Genomic DNA, 19,924 nt, shown 5'->3' on the forward strand with positions numbered 1-19,924 from the left:
AAAAATTGGAAAATTTTCCAAATGGAACTTAATTAAATAATGAAGACATGTATTTATAGAAATGTTATATAGTCATTTAAAAATGTAATTATGAAGTATGTACAAAAGTATGATAAAGTATTTATGGTTCTTCATTGTAATCACAATGAAAAATCAAGAATGAAAACTATTTTTTTGTTTGGAAAGGAGTCTCACTCTGTCACCCAGACTGGAGTGCAGTGGCATGATCTTGGGTCACTGCAACCTCCACCTCCCGGGTTCAAGGGATTCTCCTGCCTCAGCCTCCTGAGTAGCTGGGACTACAGGTGTGTGCCACCACACCTTGCTAATTTTTTGTATTTTTAGTAGAGATGGGATTTCACTGTGTTAGCCAGGATGGTCTTGATCTCCTGACCTAGTGATCCGCCTGCCTTGGCCTCCCAAAGTGCTGGGGTTACAGGCATGAGCCACCAGGCACGGCCGAATGAAGACTATTTTAAATTTGAGTTATGTATAAGTAGATAGTAAAAGACAAAGGGAATAGTGAAAATGAAGTTATCTTAAGATAGAATTTTGTGTATTTCCCTCTTTATTTTTCACATTTTGTAAAATATGCTTTCATAATTTAAAAATTTTGTTATCCATTGGCTTCACAATAAAAACTTAAAGGCGTGCTTTGTTTTTATGTATACGTACATATATACATGTCTATATACATATATATATGTAGGTATACATATATGCATAAAAACAAAGCATCGTACATATATTTACATCATGTATATATGTACACATACATATACATATATATAAACATCCACATAAAAATGTTTGAGTAAAAATGATAAACAGAAAACTAAATGTTGTATTCTGTTTTAGGTATTGCCCAGTGTAGATATCGACAGCATTTCAAATGGTAGTGCTGATGTCAGTTCACCTCTGCCTAGTCCCAAGGAAGCATCTCTTCCTCCTGTGCAAACTTGGATAAAGGTATATTTCAGAATTTTATAATATTATTTTGAGTAATGTCTGATTGTGGATTTTAACTAATGTAACTCCATTTAAAGCATTTTATCATAACTTACTATAAAAATTTAGATTTTGAGGAAAAGATTCACAACAAAATTTTTTTTTTTTTTTTTTTTTGGACAGAGTCTTGCTCTGTCACCCAGGCTTAAGTACAGTGACATGATCTTACCTCACTATAACCTCTGCCTCTAGGTTCAAGCAATTCTCCTGCCTCAGCCTCCCAAGTAGCTGGGATTACAGGCACCTGCCACCACACCTGGCTAATTTTTGTATTTTTAGTAGAGACAGTGTTTCATCTTGTTGGCCAAGCTGGTCTTGAACTCCTGACCTCAAGTGATCCCCTGCCTTAGCCTCCCAAAGTTTTGGGATTATAGGCATCAACCACCATGCCCAGCCCAAAACAAATTTTGAATTGTTTATGAACTTGAAAGTTTGTTTCAGCTTCTTACATTTATAACTGTTTGGAAAGTAATACTCTTTAGTGTAACATTTTGGTAATTTAAGTTGTGAAACTCTCATGTGAAGAAAGAATTTCTCTTTGGTGATGAATCTTTGATTTCCATGGGAATTATAGATTTCCTAAATGTGAATTTTATAGTGACAATTGGACTTTATATTTTGGAATGTTACCTTGTTATCCTACTGTAGACATGATACAAAAATATGCATTTCTTCCTGGTATTTATTTGCTTTTGAATAATGAAGCTATGGCTTTACTACACAGCAAAATAGCAATGTAACTTACTTCAAGTTTTGTTTATTGTGAGCAAATTTAGTCATCGAGGATACAGTTTTAAAAGCAGAGAGAACACCAGCAGCCTCTCATGATCACAAGTAATGAAATAGAACTGACCCTGGGCTGGTCGCAGTGGCTCATGCCTGTAATCCCAGCACTTTGAAAGGCTGAGGAGAGCCGATCACAAGGTCAAGAAATTGAGACCATCCTAGCCAACATGGCGAGACCCCATCTCTACTAAAAATACAAAAATTATCTGGGCATGGTGGGGTACGCCTGTAGTCCCAGCTATTCAGGAGGCTGAGGCAGGAGAATCGCTTGAACTCGGGAGGTAGAGGTTGCAATGATCAAAGATGGCGCCACTGCACTCCAGCCTGGCAACAGAGCGAGACTCCATCTCAAAAAAAAAAAAAAAAAAGCCAGAAAAGAAATAGAACTGACCCTAAGTGATGTTTGTGCTTAATTGAATTTTTCATCAGTAATTTTCAATAAACCAGAAGTTTATTGAAACTTCTATGATAACAAGTAATACATTTTTGGGCTGTTTATCATTCTGTTCTCAGTAAGACATTCTGCTGTCAGTAAGTGGCTATTGTGTGACTACACTTTATATAGTAAGGCCTAAAGGTTAGATTTTTTAAATGATTATTTCGTTTATTTTCCTGAATTATTTGATTTTGTATCTGTCTTTGTGTGAGTTTGTATATATGTATACTTAGATATCTACACATGTAAACACTTTTCTTTCTCTTAATTCTAGAAGAGAAGTCTCAATTCTATCAACCTGTTGATCAATTAAGTTATATTGCTGGTAGAGTTTTTTACAGAAAAATGGCTGATTAATTTTTTATAGCTATTGAAATGGTGACCTAATGGCTTGGGGACTAGCTTGGATTTCATTTACAAGTTAAGTCAATTCTGAATAGAGTAATAAAATTTTAAAAAAGGACCATGTAATTATAAGCTTATAGGTGGAAAGATGATAAATTACTTATAAATTTTAAAAGCATTAAGCACATCAAAAACTTTCTGAAAATGCTTTCTTTAGACTCCAGAAATTGTGAAGATAGATGAAGAAGAGGTGAAGTTTCCAGGAACTAACTTTGATGAAATAATCGATGTCATACAGGTAACAAAGCTTAGAAACCGTGAGAAATTATTTTCTACTGTTATTTTTCCAGGTTGTTGACTATCTTTTGACTATTAATATTTTGTTGCAATGCTTTTAGATACCTCCTTTTACTTAATATATAAATTAAATATACTTTTATTTTAAAAATTACAAAGTTGTTATTCTAGAACGCAGTATTGTGTTTCATCTATATCACCTATCTTCCTTCATGAAACTTCATGGTTGTCTGCCATTTCCTACCTAGATTTTGTCTCTGCTGTTTCCTGCTTCCTTCTTTCTTCCTGCTTCCTTTGGCTTCTTTTCTTTCAATTTGTCTTTTCTTCATTCTATTGCATTTATCTATTGTGATTTTTGCATTCATGATGAGGCGACCAATTAATTTATATTGAGAAAAAAAGTTTTGAGGAATCTATAATCCAGAAGAAGATCCCATATAGAACAAAGAGTTATAGAAATGATAGAAATAATGAAATAGAGGGAAAAAATAGGCAGAATTAAATTATAGAGAATGGGAGACAAAATCATAGAACATTGAAACTACTTGAATGTTATGTCAGTAGACTTTAAAGAAGACATTTGTTCATGTTTCTTTGACTTTTAGAGCTAAGACCAGTTTTCTTAATCATAAAATGATCTCCAGTTTTAGAATATGGAGAGGCGTACAGTATATTAATGTTATTTACTCACAGGTATGTCTTTTCTCATATTGAGTGCCACATGAGAATTTTGAAGGCAGGGACCTTAGTTATATATTCCTAATGCCTAGCAAAGGTACTTGGTAACTGTTTATCTAATATACAAGTGAAGGAAACAGTTATAGCAGTAGCAAAGGATTTAGCATTCAAAGACGGTGTTCCTGTAGTAGCTTTGCCATTTATTAGCTGTAGACTTCATTTTTCAGTGAGATAATATTACTGAGTTATAGTATTTAGAGATACCAAAGTGTTTTGGATTGCATTATTTATAGATAAAATGATATGACTTCTGTGTTTTACTTTAAAATGATATGTGAAGGGGAGAGTGGCTAGATGAGACAAGACTGACCATGAGTTGATAATTTTTAAAGTTGGGGAGCAGATAAATGCAATTCATGCTATTTATATAATAGACACATTACATAGACACTATTTGTTTAAACACATATGATATTTTTCCTAACAAAAAATTTAACAATTCCAGAAATAACTTTATTGAGTATGATGTGGTAATGCAGATAATTTGTCAGATGACTGACCTAATTGCATATTTAAATGTAAATTATAAGTTGTATAAGAGCAAAAAGTGATTTTGGAAGTGTATTATTCCATTTTGCATTATTATAAAGGAATTACTGGGTAATTTATAAAGAAAAGAGATTTAAGGCCAGGTGAGGTGGTCCATGCCTGTAATCCCAGGACTTTGGGAGGCCAAGGGGGGTGGATTACCTGAGGTCAGGAGTTTAGGACCAGCCTGGCCAACATAGTGAAACCCTGTGTCTACTAAAAAATACAACGATTAGCTGGATGTGGTGGCGGGTGCTTATAATCCCAGCTACTCAGGAGACTGAGACAGGAGAATTGCTTGAACCCAGGAGATGGAGGTTGTAGTGAGCCAAGATCATGCCATTGCACTCCAGCCTGGGTGAAAAGACGGAAACTCTGTCTGAAAAAGAAAGAAAGAAAGAAAAGAAAAGAGATGTAATTTGCTCATGGAAACTTTTACTCAGGTAGAAGGCTGTGAGGGAACAGATGTGTCACAAAGCAAAAGAGGGAGTAAGAGAGAGAGGAGGATGTGCCAGTGTCCTTTAAACAACCAGCTGTCACATGAACTAACTTATTACTATGCGGAAGGCACCAAGCCATTCATGAGGGATCCACCCCAATGACCCAAGCACCGTCTACCAGGCCCCATCTTGGGCACTGGGGATCACATTTCAACATGAGATTTGGAGGGGACAAATATCCAAACCATATCAGGATGCATCAATTTTTTAATGATAATTATTAAATTCATACACTTCCAGAGGAAATGTTAATAGTGTTTTATCTAGGAATAATTACGTTTTCTAGTTTATTTTATGATTGCATTCAATGAATATTGGGTTCTAAAAAGACAAACTGATTATGTAATTAAGGATTCTTCAACATGATATGTATGACTAATGTGTGTGTTGTAATTAATGTGATACCACCTAATCAGAAATGCTGTTGGTTAATTTAGAAATGTTGGTTATTTCACCTAGTTCCTTGCCTATAATTGGTACTGAGTAAATCTTGAACAAATACAAGAATAGTTTTGTTTTTATTACTACCAGGAAGAGGAAAAATGTGATGAAATTCCAGACTCTGAACCAATTCTGGAGTTTAACAGAAGCATTAAAGCTGATTCTACAAAATATAATGGTCCTCCATTTCCGCCAGTTGCTTCTACTTTTCAGCCCACGTCTGATATTCTGGATAAAGTAATTGAGAGAAAAGAGACATTGGAAAATAACTTAATTCAATGGTAAGTTTACAATGGTGTTGGTATGAATAGAACTATAGTAGCAAATATAAATGGGAAATATTAAATTGTGGCTGAAAATATTTCTTGTCTTCTTTTGTTTATTAAACTTTCTTTGCTTTAGTCACTGGAAAGTGTTTGATGTAATGCCGAGGACTTAACTATTGTTGGAGGTCTTATTTTTGTCCTTGAATATTTGTACTCAGTCTGTCTGTTTTGGCAAAGTAGACTATTAGGAAGCCTTAAAAATGTACATGTTCTTTAATCCAGTGATTCATTTCCAGAAACTTATCCTAAGGCAGTAATTATGGTTTGCTACCAGGCCAGGGATCCCCAACCCCAGGGCCACCAACCAGTACCGGTCTGTGGCCTATTAGGAACCAGGGAACTAGGCTGCACAGCAGGAGCTGAGCAGCTGGTAAGTGAGCATTACTGCCTGAGCTCTACCTCCTGTCAGATCAGTGGTGGCATTAGATTTCACAGAAGCACAAACCCTATTGTAAACTGTATATGCAAGGGATCTAGGTAACATGCTCCCTATGAGAATCTAATGCCTGATGATCTGAAGTAAAACAGTTTCATCCCAAATCCAACCCCCCTACCTCCCCATCTATGGAAAAATTATTTTCAACAAAACCAATCCCTGGTGCCAAAAGGTTGGGGATAAAGGTTGACTGCTATACTAGGCCATTTAATACCTGCTACTACAAAGAAAGCACTGTTCTAGGTTAGCTACACACTTATAACAACAAGTTGTAATATGTTATCATTGTTACATATTACAATAACAATTGTAACTTGTTATTACACATGAATATGGAATGAACTCTATTATTTGTATTTTTACTTGTAAGAAACCTTAAGGAAGTTATGGAATAAGTGAAATGACTGAATATTAATATGGTCATGAAAATTAGGTTTAGAAGAAATTTAGTGATGTTAAAAGATATTGATAATATACTGGCATGTAAATGAAGCAGGATACTAACAATATAACCCTAGTTTACAAGATCTTACTCAAAAATAAGTGTGCAGTCTGGCACATTGGCTCACATCTGTAATCCACCACTTTGGGAGACCAAGGCGGATGGATCACCTGAGGTCAGGAGTTCGAGACCAGCCTGACCAACACAGTGAAACCCCGTCTCTACTAAAAAAAAATTAGCCAGGTGTGGTGGCATGCACCTGTAGTTCCAGCTACACAGGAGACCGAGTCAAGAGAATCGATTGAACCCAGGAGGTAGAGGTTGCAGTGAGCCAAGGTTGGGCCACTGCACTCTAGCCTGGGCTAAAGAGTGAGACTGTGTCTCACAAAAAAAAAGTTTTCATAAAACAGAAGTTGGAAAAAACATATATACCAAATTAACTCTGTTTATCCTTGAACCTAGAATTATAGGTCAGCCTCATCAGTTTTTTAAACTCATAAATTTTCTAAATTTTTAACAATGAACACCTATTATTTACATAATAAAAATGTTTAAGAAGTCTGTTAGCTGCTCTAAAAAAATGTTCTAGAAGTCTCCTGTTCCCCTTTCCCTTCCCGAAGATGACCTTGGAGATATAGTTTTCTTTACATTTTAAGAGGAAAACTAAAATAAACATGTAAGCTGTGCTATATTACAGTCTATATGTTTATTTCCTTGAGGAGAGAGGGCAGCTGGACTTTTCTAGCTCTGATAAGTACTAAAATAAACATATAGGCTGTAATATAAAATAAACATATAGGCTGTAATATAGTACAGTGTGTCTTACAGCCTATATGTTTATTTCCTTGAAGAGAGGTTAGCTGGACTTCTTTTCTAGCTCTGATCTTATATGGTTTTTATATGTGCGCTCAGTGGAAATCAAACAGTTTAGGTACATGATGTCATTGACCCAAGTCTTATTTTGAATTTAGGAGTTCTGTTAAGCTTTTCATTAGACTTATCTGAAAGATTTTAATTTGATTTCATGAACTATCTCCCACAAGGAGATTCTGTTTAGTGTGTTTTATCTTCTTCAGAGGTACTTTTTTTTTTTTTTTTTTTTTCAAGACAGAGTCTCACTCTGTTGCCCAGGCTGTAGTGCAGTGGGGTGATCATGGCCCACTGCAGCCTTGACCTCCTGTGCTCAAGCCATCCTCGCACCTCAGCCTTCTGTGTAGCTGGCACATACCACCATGCCCAGCTAATTTTTTGTGTTTTTTGTAGCGACGGTGTTTTGCCCTGTTTCCCAGGATGATCTTGAACTCCAGAGCTCAAGCAGTCTGCCCAATGTGGCCTCCCAAAGTGCTGAGATTACAGGTGTGCACCATGATGCCCAGCCCATTTTATTATTATTTTTTCTTCTAGATTTAACTTTCAGAATGATTGCTTTCACACAAATGTGTTTGTGGCATTGGTAAAGGTTATTTTTAAGGGTGGTATGTCTAACATTTTTAACATTTCAATTAAATTGAGGAATCTTAACTTTTATCTGCCCCTCCCCCGCTCAGGGTAGAGCAAGAAATAATGTCAAGAATTATCTCTGGGCTCTTTCCAATCCAGCAACAGATTGCCCCTAGTATCAGTGTGTCAGTCAGTGAGACAAGTGAACCACTGACTTCTGACATTGGTGAGTGAAATGGATCTTTTTTGTTTTTATTAAAAGACAAAAGCCTTAGTTCACTGTGGATTTATACATTCCAAAGGTCAAGTAAATCTTCCAACAACAAAAGGTAAGCTCTTCTAACCTAACTTCTTAGTACTTCTTTGTGATGATGGTTAGTTATCTCTCACCCTCTTATTTCATGTTGCAGCTTTCAGATGATTAAGCCACTCTTCATACCTCCCACTCCAAATCTCTGTTATCCTCATTGTACTTTGTACGTATTTTTATTATAGTAATTATCAGATTATATCAACGTTGGTTTGCATATCTGTCTCACTCTAGACTATAAATTACTCAGAATTTAAGGATGTTTCTCCTTTTGTGCCTGGACCTTGGCTGATACCTAACAAGAGTTTGCGTATTCATTGAACGGTTAAAATGAGCCTTTTTGTTTTTGAGATGAGGTCATGCTCTGTTGCCCAGGCTGGAGTGCAGTGGCACGATCTCGGCTCACTGCAACCTCCACCTCTCAGGTTCAAGTGATTCTCCTGCCTTAGCCTCTCGAGTAGCTGGGACTACAGGCACTTGTCAGTGCACCCAGCTAATTTTTTGTATTTTTAGTAGAGACATTGCTTCACCATGTTGGCCAGGATGGTTTCTATCTCTTGACCGCATGATCCGTCCACCTCAGCCTTCCCAAAGCGCTGGGATTACAGGCATGAGCCACTGAGCCTGGCCTAAATGGTTAAAATGTGCCTCTTTATAGAGCCTATGCCATTCTTTTTCTCCTTCCCCCTTTCCCTCTTCTCCCCCTTCTTTTCTCCATTTTTTTCTTCTCCTCTCCTTCCTCCTCCTATTCTACTTCCTTTCCACCTCCTTCTTGTTTTTTTGAGGTAAGTTTACTTGCCATAGAAGTCACCACTTCTAAGTGTACAGTTTGACAAGTTTTTTGTTTGTTTGTTTGTTTGTTTGTTTTAAGTAGAACCAGGGCCTTGCTCTGTCATCTATGCTAGAGGCTGGACTGCAGTGACATGATCATAACTCACTGTAACCTCGAACTCCTGGGCTCAAGCAACCTTCCTGCCTCAGCCTCCCAAGTAGTTAGGACCATAGGTGTGTGCCACCATGCCCAGCTAAAAATAATTCTTGGGTCAGGTGCAATCACTCAGGCCTATAATCCCAACACTTTGGGAGGCTGAGGTGGGCAGATCACTTGAGGTCAGGAGTTCAAGATCAGCTTGGCCAACCTGGTGAAACCCTGTCTCTACTAAAAATATAAAAATTAGCTGGTTGTGATATAAAAATATAAAAATTAGCTGGTGCACACCAGTAATCCCAGCTACTCCAGAAGCTGAGACAGGAGAATCGCCTGAATCCAGAAGGCGGAGGTTGCAGTGAGCCAAGATCACATCACTGCACTCCAGCCTGGGCGATAGAGTGAGACTGTCAAATAGACAGACAGACAGACAGACAGGTAGGTAGGTACGTAGGTTGGTAGGTAGGATGGATAGATAGATAGACAGACAGACAGACAGACAGACAGACAGACAGACAGACAGACAGATAGATAGATAGATAGATAGATAGATAGATAGATAGAGATGGGGGTCTTGCTGTTTCTCAGGCTAATCTCAAACTCCTGGCCTCAAGTGATCCTCCTGCCTTGGCCTCACAAAGCACTGGGATTACAGAAGTGAGTCACTGCACCTGGCCCAGTTTGACAAGCTTTGACAAGTACACACAGCTATACATTAACCACATAATCATGAGATAGAAAAACATTTCTATCTTCTCCAAAAGCTTCCTTATGCCACTTGGCCGTCAATTCCTAAACCCCACCCAGGCGTGGTGGCACACACCTGTAATCCCAGCTATTTTAGAGGCTGAGGCGGGAGAATCACTTGAACCTGGGAGGCAGTGTTTGCAGTGAGCCAAGACTGTGTCATTGCACTCCAGCCTGGGTGACAGTGTGAGACTCTGTTTCAAGGAAAAAAAAAAAATGAAAGTTTGAATTACAAGCATGTTTCTTGCCCCCTTGTTCTGATTTTTTTTTCCCTTTAGTGGAAGGAACAAGTAGTGGTGCCCTCCAGCTTTTTGTTGATGCTGGTGTTCCTGTGAACTCAGACATGATTAAGCATTTTGTGAACGAAGCTCTTGCTGAGACCATCGCTGTTATGCTGGGTGACAGAGAACCAAAGAAGCAAGGTCCTGTTGCTGCAAGTGTTTCTGGGGATGCTTCAACAAATGAAACGTATTTGCCGGTATGAGGAATTTTTGATAGATTTATTGAAGAACAGTAAAATAGATGAATTTTAAGCTGCATACCATAAGATCATTGTTTGTAGTAGAAGTATTATCATTTTTAGAGACATGGTCTTTCTTTATGGCCTTGGCTGGTCTTGTGGTGTAGAACTTCTGGGCTTAAGTGATCTCCTGCCTCAGCCTTCTGAGTAGCTGGGATTACAGGCACCAGGCTCCATGCCCAGCTTGTGGTAGAATTTTATTCCTTGTGGCTATGATTAAAGTAATATTTCCCATAGCATTTCCTATTAGCATTTTATTTTTAAAACTTTTAAATCTATAGAATAGTTGCAAGTATGATACAGTGAACATCTGTATACCGTTTACCTATACAGTTGTCAGTTGGTACACGTGGGGAATTGGCAAATTCCTTGCATATGTTGGTCTCACAGTTGGCCCTGCAAAATCGAAATATATGAAAAGTCAGCCCTCTGTATATAAGGGTTTGTTATCTCACGAATGCTGATTTTGATCTACATTTGGTTGAAAAAACATCCTGGTATGACTGGACTCTTGCAGTTCAAACCTGTGTTTTTATTTAGTTATTTAACCAAGGCATTCATATTTATTGATTGATAATATTTTGGCACACTGAAAAAATCTGTTATATCTGCTGTATATCATATATCCTTTAAAAACCATTTGAAAGTTATAGGTATCATGACACTTTACCTCAAAAGCATCAGCAGTATCTCCACAAAACAAGTTGCTTTATTACATAACCAAAATACTGTCATCAGACCCCCGAAATTTAACCTTGACATGTTAATAATATAGAATATAGAGCCCATATTTAGATTTCCTCAATTGTTCCAAAAATATCCTTATAGTTTTTTTTTTTTTAATGAAGATATAGCTAAGAATCACACATTGCTTTGGGTTATTATACAAACTGATATTTTTAATCTTTAATACATTTCAGGGACTTTCATTGTTTGTTTAATCAACCTTACTTGTGTTAAAAAGAATTTGTAATCTATTATAGCAATACGAAATTATGCAAAGCCAAAATTTACTCTTTATTACCAGCTGTTTAAATCTATAGTTACTTCTGATCCTTTAGACCACAAAGACATCATTTTATATACATGAAACATTTAAACATCATTCGATGTATAAACATGAAGTTACATACTGTATTTTACTTTTGTAGATATTGGTGTGGTATAATGGGATTCATGTGCCAAATAATTGATCTGTAGTTTTGATCTGTTCTTTATTAGCTCATTGGGAAGGCATGCAATACAGATGTGGTCAGGGTTATGGTTTTTTCTCGGCCAATTACTTTGGTTTGCTTTCTGCCTATAAATTGCATATACTTTCATGAGGGTGATTGGATGAGAAAATGTAAAGAGCTTGGACTTTGGGGTTGGTAAAATCTGAATTTGAATTCCAAGCTCCATTGCTTTAGTTTTACCTCTATAACAGAGACAGAATACTTAGTTTAAATGATGATGGCTTTACTAAAATCTTCTTACAGAGTATCTAGTAAGGCAAGCACTACTCCCTGCCTGCCACTTATCATTCTTTATCTTCAGAATTGTCACGGCTTTTCTTGACCTTTTAATCTTTCACATATATTTTAAGGTTAGTTCTTAAGTTCCATTAAAAATATTGTTGAGATTTCAATGGGAATTAAACCAATTTTGACCGGTTTCATTTAAGAAGGATTGAAATATTTATGGTACTGTGTTTTCTTAGCCAAAGTTTTGCTCAACATTAAATGAGATGATATATGGACAGAGCTTAATCTGGTGCCTAGAACTTGGTAAATAAATACTCAGTTACTAATAGTTTCTCATCTTTATTATTCATTACCAATACCAGAAAAATACCTTCAGATCCTTTCACAATGATGAGACAATAGTGTTATATTTGAAAACAACATTTTTGTGCTATATGTTTATGCAGTCAAGAAGGAAAAAAAGACATAGTTTACTTTTTTCATTTAAAAATGAAGGCTGAGTACACTAATTATTGAGCAGTGCTGTAGAAATTCTAATATGTTTCATGGTTTTAAATTGCATTTTAATTTGCAACTCACACGGAATAAAGGGTAATCACCTTATATAAAGACTTTTTAGAATGAAGAAAAAGTTAAGTAATATATTTTTTAAATGGTCAGAGGACAGGAGCAGACAGGTCAAACACATAGAAGAAATACAAATCACCCATGTACGTATAAAAAAAATGAAGATGATCAACCTCACAGATAAGTAAAAAAAGTTATTGAAATTCTATTTTTACTGATCAGATTGGCAAAACTCTAAAAGTCTAATAAATCTGGGGAAAATTGTCATTTTCCTACCTTCTGGTGGTAGTATAAAATAGTAAAATCCTGTACCAGGAAATCTGGCAATATCTATTAAAACTAAAAACATAATTTGTCCTTTAATAGAGTAGTCCCACTTTCGGGAACTTATTCCATAGATATATCCATATATTATACATATGAAATGACTGAAGTCAAGATTATTTGATAACTCTGAGGAAGGGCTCTAGGTAGAAAGGATAAGGTAGGAGAGAGACTTAATTTTCACTATCCTTTTGTACCTTTTTAATTTTGAACCATTTGAATGATTACCTATTCAACAAATTAATATTAAATTGTTCCACTTTTCCTTCTCCAGTACTTTCCGTCTCCCTGCTGTCTTCATCTCTCCCCAACTCCCACTTTTTCTTATCCTTCCATTACTTTTTATGTGCTTTGTTTTTTTGTGCAAAAAGACCGATTTTTTTTGGTATCTTGTCAATCAGTTAAAATGCTTCCTTTCTGTTTTATGCCTTTCCTTCATGTTTGTAATTGGATTTGATCTTCATCTTTGTCTATTTAATCTTTCTGTCTTCTTTATTTTTAAAATTTCAGCTTTTATTTTAGGTATAGGGGATACATGTGTAGGATTGGTATGTCTATATATGGGACCCAGGTAGTGAGCATAGTATCCAAAAGTAGTTTTTCAACCCATTCCCCACTTCTTCCCTTCCACTCTCTGCCATCATAGTCCACAGTGTCTGTTGTTCTCATGTTTATGTCTATGTGTGCCCAATGTATAGCTCCCACTTACAAGTGAGAACATATGTTTTGCTCTCACTTATAAGTGAGAACATTTGTTCCCCTGTTTGCTTGTTCAGGATTATGTCCTCCAGCTCCATCCATGCTGCTGCAAATAACATGATTTTGTTCTTTTTTATGGCTGTGGAGTATTCCATGGTGAATATGTACCACATTTTCTTTATTCAGTTCACCATTGATGGGTGCCTAGGTTGACTCCATGTCTTTGCTATTGTGAATAGTGTGGCAATGAACATATAAGTGCATGTGTCTTCTTGGTATAATGATCTTTGGGGTATATACCCAGTAATGGTCTCAAAAGAAGACATATAAACCATCAACAAACATGTAAAAGTGCTCATCATCACTAATCATCAGAAAAATGCAAATTAAAACCACAGTGAGATACCATCTCAGTCAGAATGGCTATTATTAAAAGGTAAAAAAAAAAAAACAAAAAACCAGATCACCATAAATATATGTATATGTACTTGCTTTGTACCCACAAAAATTAAAAATTAAATCTGCCAGGCGCGGTGGCTCTTGCCTGTAATCCCAGCACTTTGGGAGGCCGAGGCGGGTGGAACACGTGGTCCAGACATCGAGACCATCCTGGTCAACATGGTGAAACCCCGTCTCTACTAAAAATGCAAAACTTAGCTGGACATAGTGGCACACACCTGTAGTACTAGCTACTTGGGAGGCTGAGGCAGGAGAACTGCTTGAACCCAGGAGGCAGAGGTTGCGGTGAGCCGAAATTGCGCCACTGCACTTCAGCCTGGGTAACAAGAGCGAAACTCTGTCTCAAAAAAAAATAAAAATTAAAATAATAAAAATAAAAAATCAACAACAAATACAAACCAACAGTTGCTAGTGAGGCTGCAGAGAAGAGGGAATGCTTATACACTGTTGGTAGGAATGTAAATTACTTCTCAATTTTAAAAGAGGGTGCCTTAGAATTCTGTGGGGACCACTTCAGAGGCAATTTCAGTTGCCTGAGACATTCAGCAGGCCAATTGTAGACTAACAGGTAGACGTTCAAGAGATAGGGTACTTAACCCTGCTATCAATTTAAATTATCTCTAGTCTATGAATGAGTTCATATTATTATTTCAAACTACTTTTATTTGGGTGATAAAAACACAGTTTATCTTGTTTTATGAATTTATTTTAGGCAAGAACGTGTACCCCATTGGCTACCCCACAGCCTACACCTCCTCGCTCACCTTCATCATCTCCTAAGGAGTGTGTTTTGGTAAAGACTCCAGATTCTTCTCCCTGTGATTCGGATCATGATATGGCTTTTCCTGTGAAAAAAGTATTAGCTGAAAAAGGTAGAAACTTTATTTCTGTTACTCAGTTTTAATTTTAGCAACTATTAAGTAAAGTTTCATGATTTATCTTATAAGATGCTTTATATTAATGTATACATACTTGTTGCTTACTTCTTGCAAGGAAATTTAGAAATTGATTGCTACTTCTTTTTTTTTTTTTTTTTTTTTTTTTTTTTAAGATCGGGTTTCACCACGATAGCCAGGCTGGTCTTGAACTCCTGACCTCAGGTGATCCACCCACCTCGGCCTCCCAAAGTGCTAGGATTACAGGCGTGCACCACCTCACCTGGTGCTACTTCTTAAAGTATATAATTGAATAGATGCTTAGACTAAGTATACGGTGGTATTAAAAATGATATCTTTTCAAGGGTTTTTTTTTTTAATGCTTTACTAAATTTAGGAATTTTCCCATTAATGGCCACCACCACTCTCATTATTATTATTAATTATAATTGCCATTATTTGTATGCTAAAATGGTAAGGAATATCTGAAGCAATGTATCTTGCCATCCTAAGGAGTCGTTTACTGACTACTATCTTTTTTTAAAAAAATCTTTAGGAGATGATATGCCTGCCATCATGCTTGCTAATACTCCAGCAGTTACCCCTACTACTACACCTCCACCAGCGGCAGTTTTTACCCCAACTTTGTCAGAGATTTCTGTTGATAAATTGAAGGTATCAAGCCCAGAGCTTCCCAAGCCATGGGGTGATGGAGACCTGCCACTGGAAGGAGAAAACCCCAACTCTCCTCAAGAAGAACTTCATCCGAGAGCTATGTAAATGAGAACATAACTAGTAACTGTGCATTTCAAGTTAAGTTTGACTTATGTGATCCACTGAAAACATAGCAATATTATACAAAGCTTTATAAACCACAGACTACCTTATACTTTGAAAGAAAGAACTTTCATAAATGTTGAATTTTTAAAAAGTATCAAATTTATTTATGCCTTCACCTTTTTTCTTAAAAGATTTGAAGCAGATTGAATTAAAGGTATCTGTTATATTGTTAATAAAATAGAAAACAGTTTCTCCCTATTGTGGATCATTATTTACTATCATCAGTTAACTTTTGTATTATATATCTCTATGTAGATTTATTTGATGCCTGGAAGACCTTTCAAGATGGCCTATGATTAAAGCATGAAAACAATTTTTTAAAATCTTGTTAATTATAGTAGTGCAGATTCAAAAAAATATTTTGCTAGAGGAGACATAGTCTTCGAATCTGTTTTTTTATGTCAAAGTGAATAGTGACCTAACAAGCTCAAAATATGTCTTTATTTTCTTAGTGTAATGTCTGTGGCTAAGGATGAAGAACCAGAGAGTATGGATTTCCCTGCTCAGCCTCCACCTCCAGAGCCAGTTCCCTTTATGCCATTTCCTGCCGCCACCAAGGCCCCTTCTCCCTCACAGATGGCAGGTTCTGATTCATCAACACTGGAGAGCACATTGAGTGTTACTGCCACTGAAACTGAAACTTTAGATAAACCCATCTCTGAAGGAGAGATTTTATTTAGCTGTGGTCAAAAATTGGCCCCCAAAAGTAAGTTAATTTGTGTTAATTGATTTCATTTGTTAGATTATGGTAATTCCTTAAGTAATCCTTTTCCGTTTAAAGTGTTTTTAGTTAATTTTCAAGATTTAACATGGTATAGTAGAAAGAATAGGGGGCCCAGTACAATTTAGTTAACTTTTCTGGATCTTAACTTCAGAAAGTCAAATCTTCCCTATAATCCCACCCTCCAGAAATAATATCACCCTTTTTTTTAATTTAGTCATTCTGTTTACAATTGAAACTCTGGGAATTCAAAATTAACATCCTTGCCCGTGAGCTTCTTATAGACACCAGAAAAGGTTTCAACCTTGTGTTCCGCATTGTTCTGCTGTGCTTTGTCCAAATGAACCTTTATGAGCCGGCTGCCATCCAGTTTCACGCGGATTCTCTTGCCCACAATTTCACGTGGGAAGACCAGGTCCTCAAGGATTGCATCGTGCACAGTTGTCAGTGTACGGCTCCTGGGACGCTTTTGTTTATTTTTTGTACGGCTTTTTTGAGTTGGCTTAGGTAGAATTCTCCTCTGAGCGATAAAGACAACATGCTTCCCCCTGAACTTTTTCTCCAATTTGCGTACTAGCCGGACTTGGATTTTCTGGAAAGATTTTAGTTGAGGAACAGGAACAAAGATTATGATAGCTTTCCAGCCACCACCAACTTCAGTTTCCTTGGCTGCCGTAATATTCAGCTCCCTGAGCTGAGCCTTGAGGTCCGAGTTCATCTCCAGCTCCAGAAGAGCCTGGGAGATGCTGGACTCGAACTCGCCTGGGTTCTCGCATTGGGCTTCACGATCTTGGTGCTCGAACTGAACATGGCTTTCTCCTTGGTGAGCGCCGACTTAGGAAAAGCAAATAATATCACTCTTAATGGTTTGGGGTAGACCTTTCCAGTCTTTTTTGTCTACACGTATATAGACACATAAATACATACGTATGTGGATGTATGTTTACCTTTAAAAATAGGATTCTACTATCCATATTGTTTTGACACCTGAATTTTTTTTCTTTTCTTTCTTTCTTTTTTTTTTTTTTGAGACAGGATCTCACTGTGTCATCCAGGCTGGAGTGCAGTGGCATGATTGTGGTTCACTGCAGCCTCAACTACCTGGGCTCAAGCGATCCTCCCACCTCAGCCTTTTCAGTTACTGGGACTACAGGCACCCACCACCAGCCCCAGCTAACTTTTATATTTTTTTGTACAGACGAGATTTCACCGTTTTGTCCAGGCTGGTCTCAGACTCCTGAGCTCAAGTGATCCACCCGCCTTGGCCTCCCAAAGGACTGCGATTATAGGCATGAGCCACTGTACCCAGCCTAAAACCTGAATTTTTTTTAACCTAATAATATATCGTGGATATCTTTTAATATGACTCCATGTAAATCTACTTTATTTTTTTTTTATGGCTGTGTAGTCTATTTAATGCTTTAATAGAGGGCATTTAGATTGTTTGCAGTGCTTTCAGTCTAGACACAACTCTCTAATTACCATCCTTTCATGTATATATATATCTTGGTGCACTTATCTGGTAGCTTCCTTAGAATATATGCCTAGAAGTGAAATTACTGAGTCTACTTTAAAGATACATCACCAACATGCTCTCTAGAAAGGATTTTTTTCTTTGCTTTAAGTTCAAGAAAGGATTTTAGCTCTTAGTTTTAATCAGTTTTAATTATATCAACAGTATATGAGAGTACCCGTTTCTCAGTTTCATAACTACAGTTGATATTTATAGTTCTTAATTTCTAACAAACTGGTAGGTAAAACAAAAACCTCATCTTCGTTATAAATTGTCCTTTTAAAAAAAACTGGTAAGATTGAGTAGTTTGTGAATTACTTGTTTATAAACTTTGCCAATATTTCCATTGCAGTATAATTTTAAACCTAATATTCTATGGCTTTATGGATAGATTATTTGCTAAAGTTGTGTTTCTTTTTTTTTCTAAATTTTTATGTTTTAATTTCTAGTTTTAGAAGATGTAGGACTGTATCTGACAAACCTTAATGATAGCTTATCCAGCACTCTGCATGATTCCGTTGAAATGGTAAGGAATGATTGACTCCAACACTGAATTCTGACAGGAAGAATATCTTTATGAATTTGTTGCCAATAGTCAGGCTTTTTCTCAATTTTTTGAGTTATAGACACAAAATTTAGTGAAATAACCATGAAATAATTTAGGGTTTCTTGCACATTTCATTATATAATCTTATAATTATGAGAATGAAAAAAGTTATTATTTACCCTTGTGGCCCTAGTAGTAGAAAAATATACATTTAATGTGATTAGGTAATGAAATCTAGCTGATTGCAAATTGTTACCTCTATATGTTGTCTTTAAAATATTTAAGCAAGATCTTACCTATTTAAACCAACTCTTATAATACATTTGTTATTTTTCCCTAACCATGATTATAATTCTTTGTGCTAATAAATATTTACACTTAATGGCTTAAAAAGAAAAATGAGGTCCAGGGATGCTAACCCTTTCTAGTTTTTATCTAGCTCTGTAGAAGAAAAAGTCAGCATTTAAAAATATCATATTATATATAAATATATAGAAATGATAGTGAGAATTTTCTTTTGAAAAACCTGTTAAGGAATAGAAATCTTTACTTTTTATATATTTTTAAACAATCTAAGCAAGGAAAGGTAATTGTACTAAACTATTATCTATATTTATTCAAATCATTTTAAAGCATTGTTGCTATTTTTTATTTCGCATAGGCCTATGAAAAGACTTCATTAAGACGTTTTTTGTTAAGATTTTAATAAAACAGTTTTTTTTTTTTTTTTTGAGACAGAGTTTCGCTCTTGTTACCCAGGCTGGAGTGCAATGGCGCGATCTCGGCTCACTGCAACCTCCGCCTCCTGGGTTCAGGCAATTCTCCTGCCTCAGCCTCCCGAGTAGCTGGGATTACAGGCACACACCACCATGCCCAGCTAATTTTTTGTATTTTTAGTAGAGATGGCGTTTCACCATGTTGACCAGGATGGTCTCGATCTCTTGACCTCGTGATCCACCCGCCTTGGCCTCCCAAAGTGCTGGGATTACAGGCGTGAGCCACCGCGCCCGGCCAATAAAACAGTTTTTAAGCAGTAGTTGTTTATTGCAGGTAACTGGTTGAGCTAATTGTGAAGAGAGCACAGCAATAACTTTTTAATGAAATAATATAGGAAGAAGGCATAAATAAGATACCTTTATTTTCAGAGAAGCATTACTAACATTTGGTCTTTTTAATGTACTTGTTAGAGCATTTTTCTCCTTTCTTTGAGCTTTTCAAAGTGCCAAAGCATGTTTAAATTTCTTTAAAGTAAATAGCTGAACTGAACTAAGACTAAATTATAACGTGTTTTTCTCTTTTTCTACATTTGAAACTAAATTCTAATTTTGATATTTTTACTATGCCTAAATCACATATGCTACAAATTCATAATAAAGTCAAATGCAAAAGCACAATCTGGAAAAACCCCAAATAACTTGAAGTGGTGTACCAGTTGGTATTTATCTATACATAGCTAGAGCATAGGGACTTATAATCTGGAGTTGATAAACTTTATTTCATGAAAAATAAAATAAATACAAATGCTTTTAACGAATTTAGAATCATGTCAATACTTGTATTTACATGAGAATCCACTTTGTTGGACTCTGAGGCCCACACTTTTCCTCATTATTGGGATGGGCCTATTTGGAGTCATGAAAAAGCCTATACAGGGTGTTCCAGTGAGGGCCTTCAGTACTGATGCCCTT

General features: G+C 36.3%; 1 protein-coding gene and 1 pseudogene across 4 annotated transcripts in view; one reads left to right on the forward strand and one right to left on the reverse strand.

The window, feature by feature from the left end:
- Positions 1–19,924, forward strand: part of KIAA0586 (KIAA0586 ortholog) — a 121,760-nt gene that overhangs the window by 45,575 nt on the left and 56,261 nt on the right. For all 4 annotated transcript variants that reach the window (XM_032251195.1, XM_032251196.1, XM_032251197.1 and 1 more), the window contains exons 17-25: positions 859–969; positions 2,793–2,873; positions 5,170–5,360; positions 7,831–7,949; positions 9,987–10,186; positions 14,453–14,612; positions 15,172–15,391; positions 15,908–16,161; positions 18,139–18,215. In XM_032251195.1, the coding sequence (XP_032107086.1) occupies positions 859–969; positions 2,793–2,873; positions 5,170–5,360; positions 7,831–7,949; positions 9,987–10,186; positions 14,453–14,612; positions 15,172–15,391; positions 15,908–16,161; positions 18,139–18,215 (1,413 nt within the window). The remainder of the gene's footprint in view (positions 1–858; positions 970–2,792; positions 2,874–5,169; positions 5,361–7,830; positions 7,950–9,986; positions 10,187–14,452; positions 14,613–15,171; positions 15,392–15,907; positions 16,162–18,138; positions 18,216–19,924) is intronic.
- On the reverse strand, positions 16,383–17,001 carry LOC116532098 (annotated as a pseudogene).

The sequence above is a fragment of the Sapajus apella genome, unplaced genomic scaffold (assembly GCF_009761245.1).
Source record: "Sapajus apella isolate SASKATOON/1434 unplaced genomic scaffold, GSC_monkey_1.0 scaffold74, whole genome shotgun sequence".
NCBI classification, from domain to species: Eukaryota; Metazoa; Chordata; class Mammalia; order Primates; family Cebidae; genus Sapajus; species Sapajus apella.